Raw genomic sequence first — 27,838 nt, forward strand, 5'->3', positions numbered from 1 at the left:
AGTGCCCAGTGCCAACATTCAGGAAGAGTGTGCACTTCGTTTTGTAAATATGTCAGGTTAACTTCAGTTTAGCATGCTGTTCTCCAGCAGAGCACTGAAATTCACTTTCAGCATCAAGCCCCACCACACGCTTCATGTGAAATGCACGCTTGAGGACATTATGAAAGATAAACTGAAATTAAACACTTACATAAACATTCTCTGCAATTGGGGTAGTAGTCAAGATGAAAAAACAACAAGAACAACAACAAAACACATGGCACTTTTTTAGTAGGTAACATTGCTACTTTCAGTCTGTCATTTGAAAATACAACAGTATTAGAGATACATACACTATTTTGCCACCAAAATATGTAGCTAAATCAGTAATACATAGATGACAAATAGCACTATTTATATTGTAATGATTAAATTATGCCTTTCAGACTCTGTGCTGCGTAGTAAGTTCTAAGTATGTTTTTTTTGTATGCAGAAACCTGCATATGTATGTAAATGCATAATGGGAGGGAAAAAAAAAAAAAGAAACATTGCAGTGCTTAAATGGGTAGTACTTATAATTAAGCTGAATGGGAAAAAAGTAATCTATTGTGAAAACCTCTTTATCATGAGCCTAAGCATGGGAGCAGGATTAGGCCTTTGATTTATTCCTTGTGTCAGTGAGAGCTTTGGCTAAATAAGAAATATGGATACCAGGGAAGCAAGATAGTACAAATAAGAATAAAATCAGAATAAATACAATAAAATAAGAAATACAAATATATAAATATGTATAAATATTAGCTCTGATAAATACTGAAGTACAAGAAAATCAGAACTAAATCAAATAACTTTGTAGCCAAAACAATATCATAAATCCTACTTTTATTTTCTAGAGGTCATCACCAAGTAGTTGCATCATTATTAAAAATCATGAGTGTGTAAAATGTAGTTAGCCCTGAGCACAAGCTCACTCAAAGATTATTTTCTCGTACCTGCCAGAACTGCAGAAGGGTCTGCTGGCTGCTCTGAATGTGTGCTTACCCCCCTATTTACATGTTTCTTTGTATGCATGAGGGTGTACTGGCTTGCACAGCAGGCTTTGTGCCCAGCCAGAGCTTCACCTGCTCTGTCCCTCCCTTTACTACATCATGGTTAACAGATTCAGTACTAGACGTGCTTTCCCCACAGTATCTATCCCATTAGTGGTGGATCCATGCAGTTGGGACATGGAAAGCTGTACTCCTGCCCCATTCCCCCTTACAAGAGGGAGGGCTCACTAGCTGCTGTGGGGTTTCTGATCTCCAGACTATCTTAGTCTGAGGTCTGTGCAGCTTCACTGACAATCTGTCTTGAGAAAACTTTCCCAACAAAAGTGGCATCAAAGTTTGTATGAGTGAGTATGTTCAGTTTGCTTTTGACAGGGGGTTGGTGGGGAGCATCTCATTGTCTCAGGGTTAGCTGCTCTTGTGTTATGGCGTAGTGTAGGTCAGCAGTAAAGGAAATGTAGCAGCCTTTTAAAATGTTGTCAGAGGTAAAAACACTTCGTTAATACTCTGAAATATTCTGTAATATTCTTCAAATCAGTCTTTCAGCATTAACATTTTAATTAAATCTTTCAACAGGCTTCTCATTTTTCACAACAGCAGTTGGGGAAAAATGATAAGGCTTTTCTTTTTCCCTTTTCTTTCTTTCTTTCTTTCTTTCTTTCTTCCTTTCTTTCTTCTTTCTTTCTTTCTTTCTTTCTTTCTTTCTTTCTTTCTTTTTTCACCAAGAGTTGTTAATAGACCAGTTTTAGCTTGGACATATAATCTATATAGTAGAATACCTGAGCTCACCATTTTCTGACACATTTAAAAAATATGATTACACAGGTAGACAAGTCTAGGAATATGCTTCTATCATGAATTAGCACAAATAAAAATCCAGTGGCTAAAATGTATCTTTATGGTCATCTTTAGAGCCCTCCCTTTCTCACTTTCCCTTAAGCTAGCTTTATTTGGGTTTGTTGGACAGAAACAAAAGGGCCTCTCAGTACCAGCTTCTCTCTTTGTCAAAGATGTAGAAGGGACTTCCGCTTACTGGGGCTGTGACTGAGGGGTGGAGGCAACCCTTGAGCACAGCAGTTCCCAGGCTGTGGGGGTCGGTATGAATTTCTCAGCAGCTGACCAGGTAGTTGAGCAGGACATTCCACAGAGGATGGGTTATTGCTCTTCAAAGGCCAGTACGTCACTTAAGGCAAGAAGCATACAGATCTGATATAGGGTGAACACTCGCTAAGTCTTATCTTTAGCCCATCAACGCCCACAATAATTAAACACTATTATTTGCACATTGCTGGGAAATCACCATGACTGAAGTATAAGACCCCTGCAGGGGAAAAAGTGTCAAGTGACTGGAGTCAAGACCCTGCAATGAGGTCTGAAATAGTTAAAGTTCTATTGATGAAAAGTTGTGCAATACCTTTAGCTAACAACTTGTGCATTAGCTTTTGGGGGCAATTAAACAGAAACATTTTAATTAAAAACATATTGCATGGGAGTATTGTTTGCATTTAGAAAAAATACATGGTATGTGCATACCAATTATTGACTGTTTCTCTAAATTTCAGTGTATCTCTGTAAAGCCAATCTTATCTCTAGGGATTTTATTTTATTTTTTAATTTATGCATTATGGAAATCCAAATTCCATTCTCAGATGTCAGCTTGGCACATGAAATGAGAATCTCAAAGGTATTCAGGTGCTAAAGTATTCAAGTCAACAACTTACTGGTTTCCTGAAAAGCCCTTGAACAGATTGGAAATATAAAGTCTAGTCAGTAGGAATCAGATTCTAAATCAGCTTAGTACTTTGGACGATTCCAGTAAATGATTGACTCGTCTTTTTACACCTCAATACCTTTGAAATCTGTTTGTTGGAGACTCTGTTTAAGTCAGTGATTGTATGGGTCACAGGGTGCAGGAAAAGGCTTTCAGTCTCCAAGAGAATCCCTTGAGCAGCATTCAGTTGTATCCAAGGTTTAGAGCCAGAGTTAAGGAGATGGAAAGCTCCCTTCATGAAGGCACTTCCTCCTCCTCTTCCTTCCCCCTACCTTGTTTTTTTTCCCCACAGCACTGTAGAGAAAGAATGGAAAATTGGACAGTCTATTGTATGGTTATTCGTGTCCAGGACTGGATAGTTAGAAGCTAAATCTAAATTCAAATGACCTCCAATTTGTATCATTTTGAGGGAAATACAGATCTGACATAATTTTGAACTGCCATTACAAATACCTTTTTTGAGCCACAGTTCCAGTTAGTATATTTCCGTGATGAAACCATTCCCACGCAGCTCCTCACATTTCTGAGTGTTGCTTAGGATCTGTTTAGATTTGGTTTCTTAGGCTGTCTTTCAAGGATGTTCTCTCATATTTTTTTTTCTTTTTGCCCACAGCTTGAAGGCCTGTGGCTGCCTTAATAAAAATAAATAAATAAATAAATAAATAGCCGAAAACAATACCCATCAAGGGGAACATGTCCCACACAAAGTAGGGAGGAACAGAAAAAGGGTGAAACAAATGGAAAAGAAACAAAAGAACCTCAGTCTCAGCCTTTGGCAAAGAAATAACAATACATGACTGATTTGCTCCGACTGCCTATGCAGGAGGACATGATTTGTCTTGTCCCTGTTTTATTCTCATCAGAAGAAAAGCAACTGCTTTGCTGTGTTTGCAGTCTCCACTCAGGAGGCTGTTGAGACTGGAATAGCAATAGGATTGCCTCCAGACAGAAATGCATTGACCAACACCATGTGGGAAAACTTGAAAAGCTCCTTCTTGGGTGGTAAAAAGCAAGGCAAAAGCTTATGGACTCAGTCTTTCATCCTCTGATTTACAAATAGAAGTACCCGGTTAGACAGGGCCACTCCCTCCAGGACTGTCAGTTTTGTAATGTGCTTGTGGTGCTTGGGTCTGTGAAGCTCACATGTGTCACCAGCAGTGCAGAAAGGTCCTGTATCTTTAGCTGGGAGTCAAATAAGTTGTGCTATCATGATGTCTATGTTGATGGCAAATTCTCACCTTATTTTGCCTACTGTATCTGCACAGTTTGGGAATGGACATATTGCTACAGTGGATCTCAGTAGTAACTTTCTGGAACCCAAACGTGTCTGGTTCTGTATAGATTAGAAACCCTTCATCAAATAAGTGTCTAATAATCCTTAAGCAGTGTGTTTCTTCGAGATCTTCCAACACCTGGAGTTTGGCTTAAGCTTTGCAACACAAAGATTGATGTCCTTTTTAAATGCTAACTCTGAGTAAACCAGTAGATATTCCCTGTGTGGTTCCCTGTAGTGGTATAGCAGTGGTAGCCAGCTTCCCAGACATCATCAACATACCACCAGCTCAACATACTGTCTTCCTGTGGCCAAAACCCTCTGGACTGGGTGGGCAGAGAAGAGGGATCAGAAGCAGTTAAAAGGTGCAGGTTGCTTGCTGACATCCTTGCTGTTGCAGTGTGGCAGGCGCTGGTGGCAGTGGCTGGTGGTGGTCTCTGATTCCCTCAGTGTCCAAAAACTCCCTCAATTTGCCAGAAATAGCAGTGGTGCCTGGAGAATTGACTACTGCCAGGTGCCTCTGCAGCTGCGAAGCAGGTTCACCATCCCTCAATGCCTCCAGCCCATGTATAAGCTGCCTTCAACTTCAAGCTGCATCAATTCTCCAGCCACCACAGGGGATGCTGGATTCATGAGCTGGACCCCTTCAGCTGCCACTGGCAGCCCCAGCAGGCATCAGCAGTGATGCTGAAATGCTCTTTGCTGAACTTAGCCATGTCGGCAGAATCCTTTCAGCCTTGTGCTTCACCCTGGGAGGAGACATTAGGTGCATTTTTCAGCGAGGCATGACTTCAGACACAGTAAATCACAGTACTCACCCTGGAGATGTGGTATAGGAGCACAGACTGAAGCCTCAAATTCATGTGCGCCTGCTTGAAGAATGTATTTCCTTTTTTCTCTTAGCTTTTGCTGCTGGAGAGGAAGGCTTTGCTTTCTTTGCAGGTATAGTGAACCCTTCTGAAAGTTAACCGGAATTCAGCTATTGCCAAGAAACCTTATCTTGCTGCACGGTGGCTCTTTCCCAACTCATGAAGTCTGTTCCACTACGTATTCTGATTTTGCATGTTTCCTTACTGGAATTGTCTGATATTTGGTTTTGCAGTTTTATCAAGATTTTGTATTGCATTTTAAGGCTACATTTTTTTTGCCTTTTGAAGGCAGCATTTTAGAGAACTCTGAAATGGTACCATGCTGAGGAATAAATGCAGTGCAAAATGAAGTATGTATTTCACAAATGAGGAAGAAGAAAAAAGTTTCAGCTTTTTTTTTCTTTCTTTTTTTTTTTTCAGTGATAGCTTTTCTCGAGAGGCCTGATCAAGAATTGATTTTCCATTGAAATCAATGGGAGTCTTTCAAGCCCATTTATTACTGTGAAACAGGACTATGATGAACAGCAACATTAAACGGCTTGTAGTGTTCCAATGAAAAAAATAATATGTAGGAGAGCCTGTACATTTCTGTAAGATAAATTTTCAGGTAAATTTTCCTGACTGCAAGATAGGATGGTTTCAAGACAGAACAAAGCACACAGGTGTTCACTGCTCTTGCAGAAGACAGCTTTGCTGTCTCGACTTTGCAGCTTGTATTTGCTGACAGAATATATACAAAGAAATAATTACAACATTTTCTATGGAAAAAGCACAGAAAAGCTACGGGTGTTTTCCTTAATAATAGAAAGAAATAGTACAGAGAAAACTTTGACTTTTATTTAGTTTGGTCTGATCTAGGGATGGACTCTGCCTGAGCATGCAATATTTATTTTTCATCGTATATAAATGGCCCTGCCCACCTACAGTGAATTCTTGGCCTCATCAGACCAGTCATTCCATCCAAATGTCCATAAAAGTTTTCAAGAAACATTTTGTTATGATCTATCTGACCTTTGTTTATGGGTATATCATACTGTATACAAGCATATATGTCAAAACCCACACTGTTAGCTAAACCATCTCAAGACCTGTTTCTAGAAACTTGTATTCTTCCATGACTGCAGCCAGAGGCTGTGCTGGGAGACATTTGGGTAACTGAAAAACTAGCATCTGCCCTGTAGTAAAAAAGTACCTCAACACTCTGCAGAAAATGTGCGTCAGAATAGTCCCCTGGATTTCTCTTGTCTTACCGAGGTCTTTTTCAGGTGGTCCTCTCAGAAAGACAAGAGAAATTCAGGGAAACAATAAGAACAAAACTGCTTGGAGAAACACACTTTGATGCTAGAAGTTTTTTGTTTTGTTTTGTTTTGTTTTTTAAGAAAGAGACGCAAATTTTTAAATGGAAATTCAGTCTAAGGGAAGATAACAATCCTGGGTTTAAATCTTTTTTAGATCTTCAGGCTCTTGTAATAAGAAAAGGGAATATTAATTTACGAGCTCTGGTATAAACCCTCTGTGGCTGCAAGTCATGAGCTGTCCCTCATTCCCTGCACTGCTTTGTGCTGGCAGATTCTCAGAAGCTGTGGCAGTGCTGAGCTGAACTTGGATCTTTGCATGGCAGGTAAATGCTCTGGGTAATCAGGCTAAGAAATCCAGGGATAAAAGCCTATTTGAACACATTTGAGTCAAGACAAGTGAGCACTGTTTTCTTTGTATCTCAGATTCAGTAATGGAACAAGCTTTATCTAACCAAATCGGCAACAAACCCCATTGTTTCTGACAAGAGTTTATTTGGAACTAGGTTTGACATTGCTGTTTTTAAACAAATTAAAAAGATGTTCAATACTGTGCAAGCTAAGCAGTTCTATGTCCTGATACACTTGAATTATTGAGGTTCTTGATGTGCATTGTTGTTTAAGTTGTGCAATCTGTGTGAATGTATATCAAACTCTGAGATCAGCTAGTTCTCAGTCTGATCCATGGATGATGGCTTGATGCATAGAAGAAAAAACCCTCTTCTCTCCTCTCCAACCCAATGAAATGTGGTGGAGCAAGTTGTCAGGGAAAAACAGTGTAAAGGCTTTCAAAATTCATGCTGTACCCACAAACTGAAAAATGAAGAATATAAATACACTCAGTTCCTTAACATCATACTCTTACAGCAAGATTATAGAATGAAACAAGTGCATTGTAGACTTCAATGTTTTGCTCATTACCTTATACAGACAGCTGCTCCATATGCAGACAATTCACTGTGCATGCCCAGACTTTGCTACAGGGCATACCTCTCATGTTGTAAACATGGAGAAAATATTTTTATCTGTAGGTGTTGTTCAAGCCAACAAGAATGTTGTTAAGGATGACCACTGTTCTGCTTATGGCAGTTGTCATCATAAATATAAAGTCCTAGACACAGTTACTAGTAAAACTCATTAGACTGGACAAAACTGGACCAACATCACAAAGATGAAGCAGATAAATCATGCTCAGACAATAGGGAAAACGCAGGGAAAGTACAGAAGCCCACTACTTGCATGTATCTAAGCAATAATCAGAAAGGGGTCCAATAAGAAGTGGCACCCTGTGAGACAATGATGAATACAAATCTCCCTCTTTGAGACAAAGAGAAGGAAGGAGAGGGTGGGGGAAGGTAAAGGAAATTAAAGATAAGAATGACAAAAGGGTAGGCCTGTTGGTCATTTACTCCAATTAAGGCAATATTTTGCAGCTATACTGTTCCAAAGTTCAAGGAATTAAAGTCACTACATAGGTTTTCCTTCCTTGACAGTGTGACTTGCAGGATTTGGATTCAGGGAACAGAATGATTTGGTTAAGTAGGCTTTGCTTTTGATACCCAACTTGATAGAAGCAGTCACCTTTGATTAAGGATCTTTTTAATTGCCTTTCACTAGGCTAATCTGTTAATCCACCTTTTCCTCTTTCTTTCATTTCATCCAAGCAGCCAACTAACTGAATATCTGAATTGTTTTGGGAAGGGAATTTTATCCTTGCTCCTGTGGAGGCTCAGCTCTGGCCTCAGTCAGGAGAACTGGAGGTCAGCATGGCAGGACCTTGTATCTGCAGCTTTAACTCTTCGTTGATTTGGTTTCATAGCTTTTAAACTGATGTTTATTGCATTTATGGATGTTCAGGAGGGAAGTCCTCTCAAATCCCTGATGGCATTTAATTATGGTCATAATTATAAAATGTCTCTGGTCTCTAGGGAGCAAGAAAGGATCAATAGAGTACAAGACAGCTGAAGAACAAAAAGCTCTTCTGGGTCACTGGTTATTTCTGTCCCTGTTTCCTGCCCCCCACCCCCCCCACCCCCCCCACCTCCCCCTTAGCCCACAGCTGCTATTTCTGCTGTTGGAGATACAAGGAGAAATGTTGGAGAAGAAATGCAAGAACAGTTCTTGTGACTCTTGAATTAAATGGATATTTAAAAGATATCATGACTTGCATTGGTTGTGGAAAACTATAGGAGCAGTTCTGGAGGTTCTCTTTGTGTTACGAATAATCATGTAAAAGCACCTACCTCACTGAAGATGAGGTTGTCCATTATAGTTCTGATGGTGGGTTCTAGCACAAAAATGACTTCTGCATGCAAAGCTTTTGCTCTTCTGAAGGACTTGTAAATTGACAACTAATCTCAGTACCATAGGAATTAAATTGCAGAATTTTTCTTTGATGACTATCATTTTGTTCAGTCTTGGAGAGATTTTCTGAGCTATGACTTTCATGTCATCGCATTGAGATCAGGATGTAAAGCTTATCAAAAGTCACCTGTATTCAAATCTTGGGTTCTGGTTCAAAATTCTGTATGTTCATTAGAACTTGCATATAACTTTGCCGTGCTTAAACCTTAGTTTTGACTTCCGTTCTCCACATTGTTTCCTCCACTTGCCCATGACTTTTGCTGAGTAAGTTTCTTGGAAGTGAAAGTTGATAAATTCTGGATAAGAACGAGGAAAAAAAAAAAAAAAGATCAGTGGAGCAACGAGCTGATGAGCTGACATCCTGCATAGGATTCTATATGAGATTGGCATACAGTTCTTTGTCCAGTGATAGCTTGAATGACTGGTTCCTCCACTGTAATGCTAAGTCAGAGAGGAAGAACATGTAGAAGAACCATTTCTGTGCTGTACAACCAGAATAATCCAACCTTTATTGAATTATTCCATCTTTGGTATATCTCCTCTTACTCCAAAGCTCCATACTAAAGCGTGGTAATAGCTGAGATTTTAAATGTACAGAGGTAAAGCTGTTCAAAAATAGAATTTTCCTCCCATGTGAGATTTCAGCATTTCAAAATTACTTTCTACTTTAAAAGCAGAATGAAAGTTAAAGCTAAGGGCACTTGATTCAGTTTTGTTTCAAGCTGAAAGTTTGAAATGGGAAAACTGTGCACCATCAATAAAATTGAAATAATTTGATGTATTAAAATACAAATTTTTTTTTGGTAAATATTTCAAGATTGTTTTTAAGCTTTTTTGATCTCCTTTTGTGGCAAAATAAACATTTTTTTCACTTTCAATGTTAAATTTGATTATTTTAGAAAGCCACAAAGGTAACTCAAAATCATCATTTTCCTGTTGCCGAGTCTTTGAAACTTTATTTTATGCCCTTTGAAATTTTTCAGTCAAGTTTTTTGATTTGCTTTATGCTGAAGTCAGTGCTGTGGGAATCGAAATTTTGCATGTTCTGACATATGCAATTAATATTTAGCATGTATGTTTCATTCTTACATGTGTTTTCATTAATTTTCATGTTGAAATCATCTGGGAGAGGGAAGGACTCTAAAAGAGAAAAATGGTTGTATGTAACTGAAAGAGATATCCAACTAGTCTGAACCTTCTTGGATTAAAAGGTGAAACTCCACTGAAGTCAATGGAGCTTTAAATATTGGCGCCAACAGAAAATTTGTCCCATAGAGTGCAATTGCATTGTCACATCTTGAATGCTCTTCATTCTCATGACAGAAGTTAGTGAAGGAGTCTCTTTTCAAGCACTTACACATTTTTTTTTTCAAAACCCATTTCCTCAGAGGGGTCAAAAGCTCTTCTTATCACCATAGGGAGCCCAGGGGAATTTTGCTGTTCTGGAGTACAGCAGGTATTCAACTGCATTAAAATGTTAACACTCTTTATTTTAACCATGCTGTGGTTTTGTCATGAATCAAAAGTGGTGGAATTTAATTATTTTTTGATTGGAAGGAGAAACATTCCAGCAGGAAAAATATCACATTAAAATCGGTTTACTTCCAACTAATCTATAAAAGAAATTCCCCTAGTGAAAAAAACCCTGTTCCTGATTGCTTTGTATCACCAGTGTGATGCTATAATACCATATTTATACTGTGTTTCTGGCAATTTCTGGTATAATCTGTGCAGAAAATAGATTGCAGATCTCCCCTAAAAGCCAAATGTTTTTTCCTGCTTGGCTATATACAACAACACCGGAGTTTTCCCACCTTGCTTGTATTGCTATTTTTCCTTAAGAGACAGAGAACGATGCAATTATCCGTTATTATTTGCATACATTACTTTAGAGCTCTGAGGCCCAAACAAGACTTCATTGTGCAAAGCACTGTGGGACTCCGCAGCCTCAAATAATCCCTGTCTGAAGAGCTTTTGGGCTGAGGCTCCCATACCCTGCCTCTAGTTGGTTGGTCTGTGGGCTGGCTGCAGACCTGGGGCCCCTGTGCACTGGCCAGAGAGTGGGCAGTCCCAGAGGTTTAATGCCTTGCCCCAGCTCACGCAGGAAATCTGTGGCCAACCCTGAAGTGGAAGCCAGATGTCCTGTGTGGCAGCGTGGCCCCCTCGGCTCCTGACCTTTCCTCCCCAGTGTAATGTTGGCCTCCAGCGCAGACACGTCTGCCCGAGGAATTTTCCATTGAGTTCTGCTGTTGATGAGTTTCTTTCTCACCAATAGGTGGAAACTGACAGCCCGGTTTCTCAGGTGACACAAGGAACGGTTCTGCCATCCCAAATGAGGCAGGAAAAACATCACGCAGAACAAGGAATTTTCCATAAGAAACTGTACCATAGCAACTGACAAAGACGTTGAAGCACATTACACTTTCTCTGCTTGTTGCAACCTGTGCTTTGATGCAACAGGACATCAGAAAAGCGAAGACTTGGTTGTTTTTTTTTTTTTCTTTTCCTTATTTATTTCTTTGGCCAGGAGAGTGATTGCTTTAACTGGTGCTGCTTGATCATAATGAATTTATTGCAAAATTGTGTAACCTTTCCACATCCGTCTCCAAAGTCTGTGCCAGAGCCTGTGTTCTGGCATGTATTGTCATGCTATAGCTGGGGAGGGTGAGGGAACTACATCTGCAAACTTCCATACAAGATCACAAGCTTTTGAAATTGTAGGATCACTAACCAAATGGGATGCAGAAATATTTCCAACAGGCTGGCAGCTGTGCCATACATAGCATCAAAATAAAGCTGAGTCACTAAGTAGTGATAAATAAGCCAGCAAAAGTTTGTCTGTTTTTTTTTTTTTTCTGAGCATATCCCAAATAAGATTGTCTAGGGTAACAGAAAAGAATCGCTGTACGGAAACAAGTGACATTGGTTTGGATACAGACAAACTCTTGCTGTACTAGGAACAGCATTTTATCAAAATGTTGTATGAAGTATCTAAGAGAAGTCTTTGCAGGGCAGATGTTTGGCTTGTTCCTGAGCAGCTGTAACAGGCTGTTCAGGATGAACAAATCTAAATTAACAGGGCCTAAAATGCCTAAGTGCAAAAACGGGAGGAAATTCGATTAGTACTACTAATAAGCTGAGGTCTGAAGATTCCCTTTCTTTTGAGCTAGAGCAGTCTAGTCATCTTCCTTCTCTTTTTTCAGAGTTTATCTTCACTGTGCCCATACGTAGTCTCTGAGTTGTGCCCATGAGCAATTCAGGCTTGCACTTCTCACTGGAGACAATAAACTCCATGATGTGAATGATCCTCCTCTCTACTGTATATGCAGATACAAATTACTGGGTGGAAGCTGCATCATGCAGCAAATTTGTTATGTATGTACTGTCTTTACATTCATGTTCCTACCTGTCCAATTAGAAGGATGGTGTTTCTGAGGCAAGATGTACCTCTTTTCTGTGAGAGTGCATGCTTCAGGTTCCCCTTGATGGCAGTGGCAAGCCTGTCATTGATTTGAGCAAGTTGAATAGGAGTCCTGTAGAGCTGAGCTTGAACTAAAAACTGTGTACTGAAGCAGAAGTCATTATGACTGTTCTTAACTACAGCTTTCACCATGGCCCATATGTGAAATCACAGTACTTTGTGCAATAGCAGGGATAATGCAGGTTCTCTAACCACTTGCCCCCAGCTATTGCAACTAACTTACAACTGGGCTAATTATAATCAAAAATACTTTTTAAAATGCTCTGGATTTAAAAATATTTTTTCCCCAATGATAGTATTTGGATGCTTAGCCAGAATAGCCCTTAGTAAGATGCAACTTGCCATTTTCCCTGATCTACACAACTGGCATTTCTGATGCCTGTTTGGCACAATATGAAGGAAAAGCATTTCAGTAGCTCCTGTTCAGAAACCTTGATTTGTTTACATTTATGAAGGTGTGGAAAGGAAGCTGCAGCAAGTAGTTTTGAAGTGCTGGTTGTGGTCTGTTAATCCCTGAGGGCCTGTTTATTTTTATGTGGGATAGCACATAAAAGACTAAACTAACGACATACAGACTGGAGTAAGCAAGGAATTAGGGCAGTTAACTGAGCAGCAGACATCACATATTTTCTTCCATTCATGGTGTGTCATTTGTTTCTGTTGTTCTTCTTTTGGTTTTCTTTTGTTTTGTTTTTAATTAGAGGGTGTTGTGGGTTTCTTAATTGCTTTCTTCAGCAGCTTCTTTTTGTGACTGTTAAACTAGAATGATCCACTGAGTTTCCCAGTTTCCATTTTGTGGGTGAAAGCAGGATTAATTTCATGGCATAAAAGGTAACAATGAAGACGGTGGAAGGGAAATAGAGCTGTTGTAAAATCCTTTTCATGAATGTATTTTTTTTTCAGTTGCTCTTATTTTTGACTATGTTTTAATATACTTAAACTATAAGGAGGTCAAATGCACATCTGAAGAGTCTTTTCTTCAGATTTGGAAATTAAGATGACAGTGAGGAGTTTGGACCATTGTTATCAAAATACACCAAATAAGAACTTTGATGAATGTAAAGCACTTTATAGCTTTGTGACACAGCCCAAATAGAAAGCAATTAATCTTAAAAACAAACAAAAAGAGCCAACAAACAAACAAAGACCTATTACAAGACATCTAGACAATTCTGGCCTTATTTTCTAGATGAGGAAAACAGTGATGAAGGGATTCACTCAGAAGGAGCATCATAAAAGTTGTTTGTTGAAGTCCTGATGACAAATACCTTTCCATCTCTGTATGTCTGTCTAGGTCTCAGAAATAAACAATGTTGCCTCTCTGTAGTTTCTCTGTAAGGGAAAATGCAAATCAGTATGGTTATTTTTGCAGTTAGAGCTTGTTATATTTTTGGAACATGTGGCTGAATTCTCATAATGAAGAGAGAGTTAAAAGGGAAGAATAAATGCGACAGAAGCAATGGTGAAAACACCATACTTCCCTGTAAGTTAGTTGTGAGCTGTATAAGGGAAAATGCTGGAAAAACTACCCACTAAATCTTGGAAGTGGTTTATACCTGATCATGTTAGCTTCTGACCCTTCCTCTTTTCTCTAAAATTCTGATCAGAAGGGCAGACTAGAAAGACAGTATCCTGGAAATTGCATTTGGACCATTTTGTGGATTCTGGACTACCAAAAGGCCCAGTAGCTTTAACTGGCTTAACACCAAGTCCTTCTTAAAAGCAAAACTTTATTCAGCCTCCTGCTGGAGGTTGTCTAGCAAGAGGCAATAGTTAATCAACAGTGGTTGTGAACTAGTCTGTTAATCTACCCTGGTGACATCTCATCTACAGGGCTGAGCAGTAACTCACGCCTCTCAGTGTTTTATTTTAGTACAGACAGCATGATAACGACGGACAACACCTGTTTCCTTAGCTGCAAGTGCCAGTTCTGAGCAACTAGAGAGAAAAATCCAGCTGTTTGACTAGTGACAGTGAAAATGATGGTCATTTTTAATACTTCCTTTACTGATAAGCATGTGAGGTATTCTACCATTACAGCTGAACAAATGTAGCAGCCATTTTTGTTGGTTACTGCTGCTCAAAATGTTTTCCGAGTAAATGAATATGTAGGCAGTGGCACTTACTGCTCAGTGAGAGAACATGAAATTCAGAAGGAACAGGAGAAAAAAAAAAAAAAAAACTACATTTTTCCTATCTTCTTCCTGTGCAGACTACAGTTTCTCTAAACTGTGCTGTAATATTGTGGTGTATGGTAGTTGAAATAAAACAGACTTGTTTTTCTTTTTTTTTTCTTTTTTTTTAAAAAAAAGCAATAGTCACATAGATGCTAAGTGAGAAAAGAACTTCTCTGGCCAAAACATTTTTTGTTTCTAGCAGAGGCCCACGGAATTAACATTTGCATTCACTTCAGCAAACAAGTATTGCAGAAGATTCAACTGTAAGTACTTTCCAAGAATAAAGAGCACAGGGGGAAAAGAGTGTTTGATTTATGATGACACGTATTCAGCTTTTATAGAATATCATGCATGTGTACTACCTATCATCGCAAAATTAACTGGTACTAATTGGTCAGCATTGCCAACTCAGTCTGCTTATGAGTGTAACACTCTTCCGTAGGTCATGTTCATTATACTGACATAATGTGTCAGATCCTGAATAAAGTTCATTCAGCCATTTCTGCTGTTCTTCTTCTTGTTTCCCCTGCTATGTGTGTGTGCTGCCATCAGCAAAAGTTCACATCTCTGCAAAGGCTGGGTCTGTGTGCTTTGGGAAATACATGTCTCGGGTATCTGCCCAGTGGCTACTTCTCCAGCAACAGTGGGTTGTGGGAGGGCATCCTTCAATTGAATCTCGCCTGGTGTTTTTCTCTTTCTTGGAAACTGACTGGAACAAAATGTTCAAAGCTCTTTCTTCCTCCCTTTCCTCTTTTTTTTTCTTTTTCTTTTTCTTTTTCTATTTTTTCTTCTTCTCCTCCCTCTTGATGCATGGAAGTAAAAGACAGAAAAAAGCTGTAACTGAGTTCATTATTGTGTGATAAATCAGCCAGTAAACTTCTATGCATTTTGCTGCATTTGGGCAGCTCTTGTTCCTTAGTGACAGCTGCTTGGCTCAGCACACTGTAATTATCAACTCAAAAACAAGATGCTTTTAGGTGCTGAAAGCATAATGGCAGAGAGTGAACTTGTCCTCAGCCTCTTCATGGGCCACAGCTTTGAAAGATCCCATTTAGTGGATGTTTGAGTGTGCTGTTGCTGTTGGTACTGGGGCTCTGACAGTTCATTAACATACTAGATCCTTTAGGAAGCTGTTGTTACCCTAAAGGAGTACAGGTCTTTGTTTTTCATTAGCTTCGGATGTATCACATAGTTGCTGTTTGGTTATTGCATCTGTGTTCATTTTCTGTCTCTAAAATAAAGTTTCGTTGATATGTGGGAGGGAATGTATACAATTTTGTCAAAATTTACAGAGTTCTTATTTAAGCAGCTGTCTGAAGGGAGCTTTGCTGAGAAGCAAACCTGTTTACCTGTTGGCTGTAGTGAAACCGTGGCACTCACTGCTCCTATTTTATGTCCCCTACCTATTTGTGATTGGATTGCTGGCTGGACGGAGGGGACGCGTTCTGACTGGATGACTGGTGCCTGTCTGTCTGCAGCTACAGGGATGTGCAGAGCATAAGACTGCCTCGGATCTGCTAACAGGGCAATGGGTTCTATGTTGGGCAGGCTGTTTGCAAGAGGCTGTGTAGAGGAGACTTTGCTCCCTCATCAAACTTATTTTAACAAAGAAGGAGGACTCTTTCTTATTTGTCTGAAATGTAGGAAAATGTTATTTCAGCTGACAGATAACAATATCCAGAGCTCAAGTGAATGGAAGAAGACTTCTCATATTCTCTGCTGGACCTGTTAGTTAGATTTGCTAGCTTTCATATTAGAAAAAAATAACATGCAGATCCAAGAGGGGAGGAAAGAAAATATAACTTTTTTTTTTTTTTTTTTTCAAGAGAAATTATCTGGGAAATCTTACTGTTCCCAGTGTCAAGACATCTTTTCTTTTCTCACTGTAACCATGAGGCAGTTTGGGTTTTCCACCAGGACAATTAGAATAGGCACCTATCCTACTGCTATTGAAAGAGGTTTTGAAGTGTTTTCACATCCTGCTGGGCTATTGCTTAGTGTAATTTGCAGAGTAGTTCCAAGTAGGAGCACCACTGTCAATTTTAGCAAAGCTTAATGCAAGAGGCATGCCACAGTCTTATTCTTATCCATCCCAAGGATTTGGAGAGGTTTTCCGACCCTGGAGAATGACGAGACATCATACAGGCTGTAAAAACCTCATGACTTCTACATACAGAATGGTTGTGTTGTTATCATACAATGAAAATGCACTTTACAGTCTCAGCCTTTCAGAGGATACAAAATGGAGGAGCCAGGTAAGCAGAGGAGATAGTGTATGGTCTATGGTAGGTAGGTCTTGTAAGTCTGAAAAATGAAACATGCTGCATTTGCATGGAAACAGAGCACTATTTTTTCCCATTTAGTGTGCAACAAGACAAAAGAAATGTGATATTTTCTTTGCAGTTGTTGAGGACCTGGTCCTGAAAAACCCTAAGCACGTTGTGTCTTGTAAACCCTTGGTGACTTCATTTGGGAATTTGTAGGGCTTCTGTTTGAAGCTATTTCAATGTAATAATCTTTTGACTGTTTAGTGGCTGTAGCAGAGTTGTCTGGCATAGCCCAGCAGTAAAGATAAATTTTCTGGGTGTACTATGCATGTATACACTGCTAGCTACAAATGCCTTTGTTATCAGTAAGCACTGGGATCCTGAAACTGTAACAGAGGCCAAGGAGAGAAAGCTATTTGGGGAGTAATCCTTTGTAGATGGCACACCCCAGAAAAGAGGAGTACCAGCTTGTCAGTGAAAGAAAGCAGAACAACAAATGCCTCACCAGGGAAGGATGAAGAACCACTGAAGGACAAAACATCTGTAAGAGGAAATAACTTCTTTCCCAGCTCTGTTCAGCTTTTAAGATGGTTCTGCTCATCTCACCCATTGTGCAGGGTTTTCAGGCAGTATAATTTCTTTTCCTGATTTCTTTTCCTTCTAAAATAAGAAGAGAAAAAGTAAAGCAGAGAAGCCTACATCAAGAATGGGTCATCTTCTTTTAACTGCACCTCTATATCCACTTAGGCAAAGCTTGAATATGGCTCAGTCTCTGAATGTATGATGTTTCTTTCAGGTCCTACTTCTCAGACTGGCATCCTGGGATGCTTTTCTGACTATGCTGGTTTCTGAAAAAAGGTAGAAAAAGAGTTAATGCTCTGAAGGCAGAATGTTTATTAGCCCTTCTCCCCTGCAAGCATCTAGAGATATTCTTCCATGTTAATTCCCCATCCTTTCCTGAGTCCTTCTGTTTCTGTGGCACAGAAGTTCCATAAAGATTAGTGTCATGCTGAGGGAAAGGATTTCCTGGTCTGAGCTAAGAGAAGGGTGGTGGTGGTGACATCATTGTTTCCAGTTTACTTAGACATATAAGACGGACCAGATTTGCCATAATAAAATAATACTAGCAGATGTTTTGTACTGCAACTCATGCACAAAGGCTTCAAGTTTTGAACTCAGTAACCATTTGGAAGAAGTGCATGGAGATTGGCACTTACGAATTAAGTGTATGCACATCTGCAGAGGCAAAGTTTGGTCAAAAATGCAACAGCTTTCTACTTATAGCTGATTTGCAGCACAGTGCTGAAAACCTGTTGCTAAGCAGGAAGCAGCATACAGAGAGAAAACAAAGTGAATAATATCTACTGTCTACTTTGAATGTAGTCAGCTAAATTCAGCTTTCAGTTATTCTGATATATCCCCAATTTTTTTTTAGCACATCACAGGACAAGTCCCTGTTTAGGACATATTTATCATTGAAATCAAAAACAATTTCAGATTACTAAGGCTTGAGGGCCTTGTTTGTGTATGCAAGGTAAAATTAATGCCTGGAAAAATTCACTCAACTTCATAATTCTTGTTTTCCTGTAGGGTGAAATTAGCTCATAAAACTCATGTATTTAAAACTATGTTAGCATTGTTATTATAACTTATTATGGAGTAGTTTTTATTTGATTATAAGGATGTAATTGAGAGTGGCAATATGCCTATCTGTAGGACACTGAGAAGACCTTGGCCAAACAAGAAAATAAGATCTTGACCACAAATCACATATATACCCGCAAAATCCAGCAAACCCTTGAGTTTCAGCCAGAGAAGGGCCATGTCAGTTAAAACAAAGTGAGTGTTCAGTGCACAAGATCTGCGGTGCCCCACCTGCCCTGGGAAGGACTGTTGCCAGGGCACCTTCCCAGGAGCTGCAGTGCTGTATCACAAAGGGAAACCTAATTCCCCGTCAAGACAATGGAAGCTCTGGAGTTCAAAGTAGAGATCCTGTGAGGATTTAAATTGTAAACAAAGCAAATGAAAGGCAAAGCTGTGGAAGTCACAGATTTATCAGGTTTATCACCGGATGTAGCTCTTGACAGCTGGGAAGTCCCTGGGAATTATGCCATTCTGGTGAGTACTTATTTTTCATAAAACACCTCCAGTTCTTCTTTCAGGAAGACCTAGGCCCATGGAGGTGCCTTCTTCAGCTTGTCCATTAAACATCTCCTTCAGGGCCCCTTGTATAGTCTGATGCCTGTGAAAAATCAGAGAAGTCACTGATAGACACTCAGATTGATTCAGAAGCCATACTTGTACTGATAACGTAAAAAGGCCTGAGTGTCTCTCTGACCTAGTAGTTCTTTTGTGGATCATTTGTGTTCTGTCTTCTATATCCCGTACCAGTACCTCTGATTTGGAGTAGAATACCCAAGGAGCAGGTTTTCTGTTGGCTTATTTTAATCCAATGAAAGAGGTGTCTCAAGTGTGCACTATAACCTGAAAACAGACTGCTTCCTTATGTGCACTTACAAGAACAAGGCACCAGTCTTGCATGAGGATTTGTTGCTGCTCTATGGTAAAAATTAAACAACAGTATCACTACACAAAAATTTATATAGAATAATAAGTAATAAATGTTGTATGGGATGAACACATCAAATAATCAGAAATATACTCTCAGAACTGAGCTGACCTATTTCTGCATCCAGGCAACTCTGACAAGCAAGTTTTGTTAATATTGTGCGATTTATTTGTTTCTATAAAGTTGGTGGGTTTTGTTGCTGCCATATTATTGCCATGTTAGAGAGTGTATATCTTAGTGTGCCAGAATTTCTACTCTGTCAGTAGCATGCAGGACTGTAGAGCTGCTGCCACTGATGCTGCTGCAGGATTTGAAGGTCATTGGGCTAGACTTGCTGTCTGCTGTTTGTAGTGATTTTGTATCCTCCTGCTATGTGATTCTCTCTGAAATTCCACCCTACCTTTTATGTGAATGACAAATGCTGTACAAATTTGGTATACTATCTGAGCAATCACTCAGCCATTTACACCTATTTTTTTTTCTAGCAAGATCTTAGAAATAGCTGAGTCTTAGTGATTGCAAGAGAAATAATGGAAGAAGATAATGAAGAAACTTTGCAAAATGTCTTTCTGTGACAACTCATGTCACATCATAAGCTGAGTCTTACCTGCTGCTGCTTTTTCTTATGCAACTGTAAATTTGTCTATAATATTACCTTGTCTGCTTATTTGACATCTTGAAGATCCTCATTCTCTTCTCTAGACTCCTGGTAAAACACATTTCATCAGAATCTTCCACGTGTGTACCACTAGCAAAATTTTAAACAGTACCCTGGAAAGGAGACTTAGAAGATAATTTAAGTGGGTATGCAACACAACAGAGTCTTTTAGTGTTGGCAGTTCAGTGAGCAGTAAGGATGGAGCTTGATTGCTGTGGCTCTTACTGTCCATCAGACAGAAAGTCCCTGTGATTTAGCCTCTCTGTAAGTACAGAGATCTCTCCTGTGCTCTGTTGTTTCCATAAGGTATGTGAGAACATAACCGAAATTTGCAGCATTTGTAATACTGTAATTGGGTAAGGTGTTCACATGGTGAGACACTCATGAATGCCACATGTTCATGTGTATGTATGTAAATTTTGTGCTTTTTAGTAAAACTAGCCTTAAAAGGATTAGTGTGATCTTTGGATGTGCAGGGGTATAGGGAGCCGATTCTATGCTTATATCACAACCTGGGGTAGAGAGTGATGTGACTTCCAGTTGGAAAAACAACTGGAAACAACTACATTTTTTAAAGGATATTGAATATTTTTCCACAGAAGAGACACAAAAAGTGACAGGCAAACTAGACAAAATGGGCTGCAATGGGCTTCCATGGCTTTGCTTTACCGATAGCAAGAATGATGTTGATTATGTGTATTTTGCACCAGACCTTAAAAGGGTGCTTGAGCTAGCAGAGGAAATCTACTAAAACCCAAGGAAGAAAGATGCAAGCCAGACAAGCTAAAAATTAAAAGAGAAAAGAAGAAAGCCTGCAGTTTTATTAGCAATGAAAATGATTACACATTAGGGCAAGAGAATAGCTCAGACTTCCAAATAAAGACTGACACAGCTCCTTTCAGGAGGTATTTTCCTGCCAAGCACAAGTCATTTAAATCAGTATTATGCTCCATGCTGTGCAGAAGGTTATCTTAGATGGTGTAATGGTCACATGTCGTGGTAAAATGTTCAGACGTATTGTTTGTGACCAAGGGGGAAACACTTTCACTCTGTCACAGCGTTTTATTTTTTAATTACGTGCAGAAACTCTAATAATTTGTGCTTCTGAGCGTCCTGCTGTCCATGCCCAAAATCAGTCACATCCAGCTCAGTGAATACAATGTGGTGAGGTGATCCTGAGCTGCCTGTTTTTCTTGGAACCCATTGCAGAATGTGCAGTGATCCCCTTTGTTCAGCCTCACCATCAAAGGTAGGTTACCTTGGAGTGAAATCCCATGCCTGCAGATAGTGTTTACAGGATAAGGCCTCAATGCATCACTGACAATGTGACATGCTGTTCGTTAGTGTATGAAATACTGTCAGTCCAGCTGTCTTGGTGGAGGGCCTCTGGGATCACAAGATGAGAAGAAAATCCTTTTCTGCAGTCCACTTTCTTGTTACCAGCCTGTTCCTTGCAGTCATCCAGGAGAGCCCTGTGCTTCTACGGGCAGGGTTTTCATGGATATTATTTAACACCACAGCTTCTATTCAGCATTTACCCCTGTTTAGTTTGCTCAGTCTCACTTCATATTTTAGGTTTCATTTTTCTCTTAAGTGTTTCAACTTGACTTAGCTCTTAGCTTAATGTAACATATTTTTTACAGTAATCAAACAAGATCTTTTAAACCAGGGATGACATGCTTTTAAAAGCACAAATGGCAGCTCAAGGGCAATCACCATTTAGAGTCAAAAGGAGGCAAATACATAACCACCCTTTGAATATTTGTGTATCTTTGCCTGTGAGACAATGTTATGAGACCACTTCTTTGGTAATTCAGTTATGCCACCTCTTTGGCCAAATCATGCTTTGTTTCTTCAATGTAAATCCAGGATAATCTCTTGGACTTCTATAGAGTTAATTGGCTTTATCCTGATATTAACTGAAAGCAGATTTTGACTTGCATTTTTCAGTGTATCTCCTGCTGGAATCTCCTCCTACTGAATATGGTGTCAGTATGGTGTCCGGGGCCCTGAGTGTGCTAAACGGATTTTTTCCTTAGCTCATATTTCTGTCACATCATATGTGTTTGATTTACTTACATTGTTCTTGTATTTAATCTGAATGTATTTAGTCACATTTACTGTCATTTTTTATTTGTTTAGCGACTCTGCTCAGCTTAGAAAGGTAACAGAAAGGATAGAGCATAACAAGTTGCAAACATACTCTGTGCAGAGCTCTTCTGTGGCTTGCAGTGTTTTGCTTTTGACAGTTTGGTATGGGACAGGTTGTTTATTCAAATGCTTGATTTATATCAGAGCATGTAGCAGCAGATGTAAGTATACTATAGGGAAATACTTGATACATGTCTTATTTATTTTTACTCCATTGTTTGTGCAATCCTCCAGGAACATGGTAAAAAGTCTTCTTACTTCCAGGGCACACATCAATAGTGTTTGGTGTTCAGAGTGAAGAGGACGCAATCAGTGCTCAGGAAGTTGGCTGTGGTCACTACCAGGTCTCTGGTAGCAGCAATGACAGCAAAGTGAAAGCCCCCCCCTTTAGATGTGGGGTTTGCTGACTCCAATAGGGCAGGACTTCAGCCCTGTTCTCTGCTACAAAAGCTGATGGGGTTTGTGGGCATTTTAAGGTGATGACGCTGGTACCAGGGAGCTGAATGTCTCTGCTCTTGGTCCCACACAGCGTCCAGGCTGCCATCACCTCAGGCTCAGCAGGCCCGGTCTGATGGTGACTGGATCCCCTCACAGCAGCCAGGCATAGGCACGGCTGCCCAAGGGCCTTGCAGTCCCCAGGTGGGCAAAAGGGGCCTGGGTGTGGGGAGAGAGCCAAGCAATTGTTGCACTGCTTCAGCACCAGGCTCCCCTCATGCGTGCCCACTGCTGCAACGTGTACTTATGTGCTCTTGGGTGTCCTCCACAGCTGGGGGCGGGGGATGTGGGGATTTCCCTCTCACAGACTGTGGGCCCACTCTCCAAACGCTGGCGATGGCAGTGGGGACAAGCACTGTCCTTTTGTCTGATGATGTTAGCACTGCTATCAGCACCTTTCACTGCTGATGTTAGCAGGACTCCATTTTCCACCCCCAGTAATGGGGGTAAGGTAGTTTCTAAGTTAATGGTCACTCGGTTTGGAACAAGCATGTGGCCAAGCATGGAGCCAGGGGGTGGGCTGTGTCTGAATATATCCCAGATTGTTGACAGGGTTCAGCCCTTGTCCCTGCAGCTAAGTGGTCCAGTGGAGATTTGTATCTTGGCAGAAGGCAGCCTGATGCCTATGCAACACTCTTTAGCCCATTGCATTTCAGATTTAAGTTGCAAATAGGCTCTGTCTGAGCAGGATTGAATTTCAGTGTTTGCAAAAGCAGCTAAATGCTCTTAGGTTAAATGTGCCAGTAGATACTGGCTGTTTTGTACAATTTCAGCAACACAAGCAGTCCACCCTGTTGAGTTGGCCAGTTAAACTGACCTTGCAGCTGCTTTATTTAGGTAGAACATTGCAAATTGATGGTGCATTGTACAAAATTTGGTATAGTCTTTTAAATATTAAATCTTTTAATGGAAGCTTGCACTGAAAGGAGAACATAAAATGAGATGAACAAAAATGCTCAAGGATTTTAATGTCTGAATCAATTGCTTCTGGGCAGCAATTCAGCTAAGTCTCTGTCCATGACACTGACTAAAGCTAAAGCTAAAGACTAAAGTCTATCTTTTATTTCTTTTACTTCAGAGCAATATTGTAAATCATGTTTGTAAGAATTAAATTTCTATCTTAAGGTAACTGCAATATAGCTCACAGAGGGAAAGCAGATGAACAAGTGATAAGGGAACCAGAGAGCAAGTTGAATCTAGTTGAAAGAGGGCACATTTTGTTTTCCTGGATTAGGTTAATTTTAAAACTTTTTCTTCCAAACATTTTTGTCTCTGGACAAGACAGTTCAGCTATTGTTAGAGGTACAAAAATAGAAGTGATATGAGAAAGGTTGCTCGTGTTTTCTTATTCTGTTTCTTTTTTTTTTTTCTTTTTTTTTTCCTTAAATTGCAACAGCATTCATTTTTAAGTATGCTCTACAGCAGTCATCAAAACATGATGATAGATAGCCTTTTCCCAGGTGATTCTTAATTCCATGTCTTCTTATCCAGCAAATGGACTACTCTCCAAATATAAATATATTTATAACTCAATTTTTTGGGGGGCAAGGCACTAATGAATCACATATGGGTGCTTTGATTCTTTTTACCATGTACACCGTGCTCTGCAGGCAAACCCATCTCCAAGTGGCTGGAAGCATGGACCCTGTCCCATCCAGGCCTTGCAGCTCACTTTTTCCTCCTTTTTGTCTTTTCTTTGCAGTTGTTCAGCACATCAAGCGCCACAATATTGTTCTTAAAAGAGAACTTGGTGAAGGAGCCTTTGGGAAAGTCTTTCTGGCAGAATGCTACAACCTCTGTCCAGAGCAGGACAAGATCTTGGTGGCAGTGAAGGTAAAAGAGTCTAGGGTTTCAATCATTAATACAGTAGTTGCAACTAATGCTATTTTATTTGTAAATGATCGTGTGGAAGGGTTCACAAGGCTAATGGGGTGTTAAGAGAATGTGATATGTGAGCTTGCTGTGGATTATAAAATGAGAGCTGAATTTCATAAGGAAAAGGGGGAAAACAGTGTTACAAAGGGGTAAAATGTTTTCTGATCTATTTAAAATATGACTAGTGAAAGATAAAGCCTAGGCCATTGAAAATGCATGTGACTAACAAAATAATGTATAACCAGCTAAGTGCATAGGTTATGTGTGCAATTGCCAGTCAAATAAGGCTTTTTTTTTTTTTCATGATTGTGTGATTCTCTTAATTGGCCAATTGAATTATCTGTGGTTAATGGTCATAACATTCCTGGCAGCTATATTAATCACAAAATTGTGGATAATATTTTCATGTGCTGTTAAACACTGTCTATATGGAAATCCAGAAGTCATGATATTTCAGACCTGGAGGAGTGATTCTTGATTATACAGCTCCAGTCAGCCCTTCCAAAACACAGTCCAAAATAGAAGGGAAATTTCCAGCATGGTCTTGGGTTTGTACACTGAACATGCTTCATGGTAGCAAACCTTTTAGTCCCCCAAAATGGAAGGCCTAAGGGTTGGTCATCACCATCAGCTATGGATGTACACTAGAAGACATTATCAGTGATACTACACTCAAAGAGCTTGCAAAGTCTCCCTGGCAACAATCTCCTATCTCCATCTGTTGTTCTGCTGAAAGCTGAACGAGGTGTTCAACGTTTGAGGTATCTCATTAAATGCAGGGTGAATACACATTTAGAATTTGGGCTGTGTTTAGGGATCAGAAAATAATCTTGTCTGACCAGCCACAATTAGTCAACCATGTGTATGTTCTGGATCAAGCTGTACAGTAAAAGAAACCACGTAGATCATCTTTTTGAAAATGGAAACAAGGCACAGAGTTTTGAATCTGGTAGTAAGAACATAAGAAGGAGGATGGATTTGTAGAGTGCTGTCTTGCTCCATCAAAAATAACATTTTTGTGTGTGTGTTTGTCAGAGTTACAAGCTTTTGGAGTTGTTCCGTCATGTTGACTGGTAAGGAGAAATGAAGCCTGGAAGGGACATATCATAGATGGGAGAAAGCATGAGACAAGAGATGACAAAACTAGAACTGAATAAATTTTCTATTGTATTTTGGTGAAACTAGAGTGGAAACTTCCATTTCTCTATCACTTCAGAGAAGTGCTGGATAGCAAAATAAAAGTCTCTCCATTCACTCACTGCCTTTGAAAGTCCTGACCAAATTGAGCCTAGCACTTCTGCTGTTAAATGCTGTACTGCACTCTCTCTCTGCTGCACTTTCTCAGTGTAATTCACAAGGGTATTCAGCCTTCAAAGGGAGAGGTGTCTCCATGGGTTTAGGTGATAAATCTGTCAGTTTTCTGGATTGGCATTATTATTTTTTTAAATTTTTTTTTTTACCAAATCAATTATTCCTAGCATCAAAAGCTATTGCACAGATAGCCATGACAAGAATAACCTCTGTGGACAGGTTATGCCCATTTTAGGTTTCTCATATTGGTTCTTAGATAGTGGTCAAAGTCACATCTTTAAGAGAAATATTTTGGTGAACTGGACTGTGTCCAGGCCTCAACATTTGCCACAGGGTTTGGCATTGAAAGTGTTTGATTTTTGTTCTTCGAGGAGCAGACCTGGATGCCAGCAGCCAAGGTTTGCTTTTCCTGGCTAACAGCAAAGGTTTTACAGTGCTTCACCACCACCACCTCCACCCCCCTCAGCAAAGCCACAGCAAAATTGTCCCTGTGAAATAGATCCAGTGAGCCCAGTGGGAGCATCTGTTTGGTATGAAGTAAGGAAGTGCCAGGGGTACTGGGGCAACAAGGAAGCATGACCTCATCTACCTGCAGCCCTCAGGACAGTGGCTGGTCTCCTTGCTTGCCGACTGCTATGCAACTGTATGGCCTTGTGCAAGTGTGCTAAAACTTTGGCCTAAACATCTCCATGTCTGATTCAACGTTCATCCTTTTCCTCACTAGCAGGCTGATATCTGAGACCTTGATGCTGCAGCAAATTGTGTGGGAGATAAGAGTTCCAGAGAAATCCGGGAAGATACAAAAGCAGGCTTAGCATAAACAACCCCAAATGCTTGTGCTTTTCCTCATTGGAAGAGGAGTAGGATAGTCTGTTAAATTTGTTTTGACCATTGGGACTTTTGGGGGGAATACTGAGTGTTCAGAAATGCTTACTGTGGATCAAAACCTGCGAGCACGGAGTTTAACCACAGGACAGTCTGGGCATGGGATTCCCCCCACCCCAGGTGAGTTTTCAAATCAGATCAGTACGCAATGTGCTGCAGACACTTGTAGAGAACAGAGGGTGGGAGAAGGAAAGGTTCTCATTTCCCTGTTGGCTGTTTTTGCTGTGCCACAGTGGTTGTTCAGGCCTGGATTCAGGGCCAGTACTACTGTACTGTCTACTCATAGGGCTGGTTTCCTAGTCAGAATTTTGCCCTTGTTTAAACTGTCTGTAGCTGGGAGCTCGAGGTGAGGATGACCTGCAGGACAGAAGTTAGCAGCTGCCTTTTGCTGACCTGGGAGTGGGAAAGGCAGGATTCACCCTGTGCTGCTTGCTCCAGGGTTGTGCTTGTCTAGCAAACTGATGCATGTACTAGGTGACGAATGTTTCCATGGCACTGCAGAGGAGAACCAAAGCTTTCCAACTCTTCTCCAACTCTCAGATGTTCTGTGGTGCTGGGGAGCAGTAAGCTGAAAGAGTGTAAAGAAAGGCTGTCAGGAGAGTTTCATTACCACGTCATACTGGTGAGAGCCAGATCCCCCTGCTGTTGGGGTTACAGCTCCGTGGTGTCAGGGTGGATTAAAAAGCTGGTGACTTGCACTTGCTGTGCACAGCAAGTGCTGTGCAGTGCAAGTTTGCAGGGTCCAGATTCTATATGGATACCTGGGCAAGGTCTTGATGAAGGAGATTAAACAAGGGGTGGTGGTCCACCTGTCACAGGGCTGAACTCAGCAGATGAGGAGCTCCTCTACCAGCCAGGGAATGCTTCTGTTGCCCAACAGAATATGTCCCCTCCTCCTTAGCTGCTGGCCAAGCAGCCTACTGGTCGGAAAGTACTTGTGGTTGTGTACCAGTTCTTGCTTGGGAAAACCTCTCATTGATTGGTGAGAGTGCTTTGCATGCAGAGCTTGCTGTCAGTATTGATAAAAATAATGAATATGTTCTTTTCTCCGTCTTGTGCTCTTATGGTTTTATTTTGTTTTTATTTTTTTCTCCTTACACTGAAAACAAGTTAAATGCATTACTCCCTGTCATTTCTATGTAAATGTTATGTGCTTATTAATTTTTTCACTTTCCAATCTCCTCCTTGCCTATGTCGGCTGTCTCTCATGCATTGTGTCTATGCTGTGTGCTGCATGAAATAATGAAAATTAGAGGAGTGGGGGCTGCAACAATGGTGGGTTACAGAACTTAAGGTTGCCCTTGGTAATAGAAACCCTTTCTGAGTTTTGCCAGGGTTTTAGACCTTTTTGCATTTTGCTGTTTGACAGAAA

General features: G+C 40.2%; 1 protein-coding gene across 4 annotated transcripts in view; it reads left to right on the forward strand.

Annotated features, from left to right (window-relative positions):
• NTRK2 (neurotrophic receptor tyrosine kinase 2) overlaps positions 1 to 27,838 on the forward strand; it is a 206,086-nt gene that overhangs the window by 132,123 nt on the left and 46,125 nt on the right. For all 4 annotated transcript variants that reach the window (XM_035565266.1, XM_035565267.2, XM_050716441.1 and 1 more), the window contains one exon: positions 24,098 to 24,228. In XM_035565266.1, the coding sequence (XP_035421159.1) occupies positions 24,098 to 24,228 (131 nt within the window). The remainder of the gene's footprint in view (positions 1 to 24,097; positions 24,229 to 27,838) is intronic.

This window comes from Cygnus atratus, chromosome Z (genome assembly GCF_013377495.2).
Source record: "Cygnus atratus isolate AKBS03 ecotype Queensland, Australia chromosome Z, CAtr_DNAZoo_HiC_assembly, whole genome shotgun sequence".
NCBI classification, from domain to species: domain Eukaryota; kingdom Metazoa; phylum Chordata; class Aves; order Anseriformes; family Anatidae; genus Cygnus; species Cygnus atratus.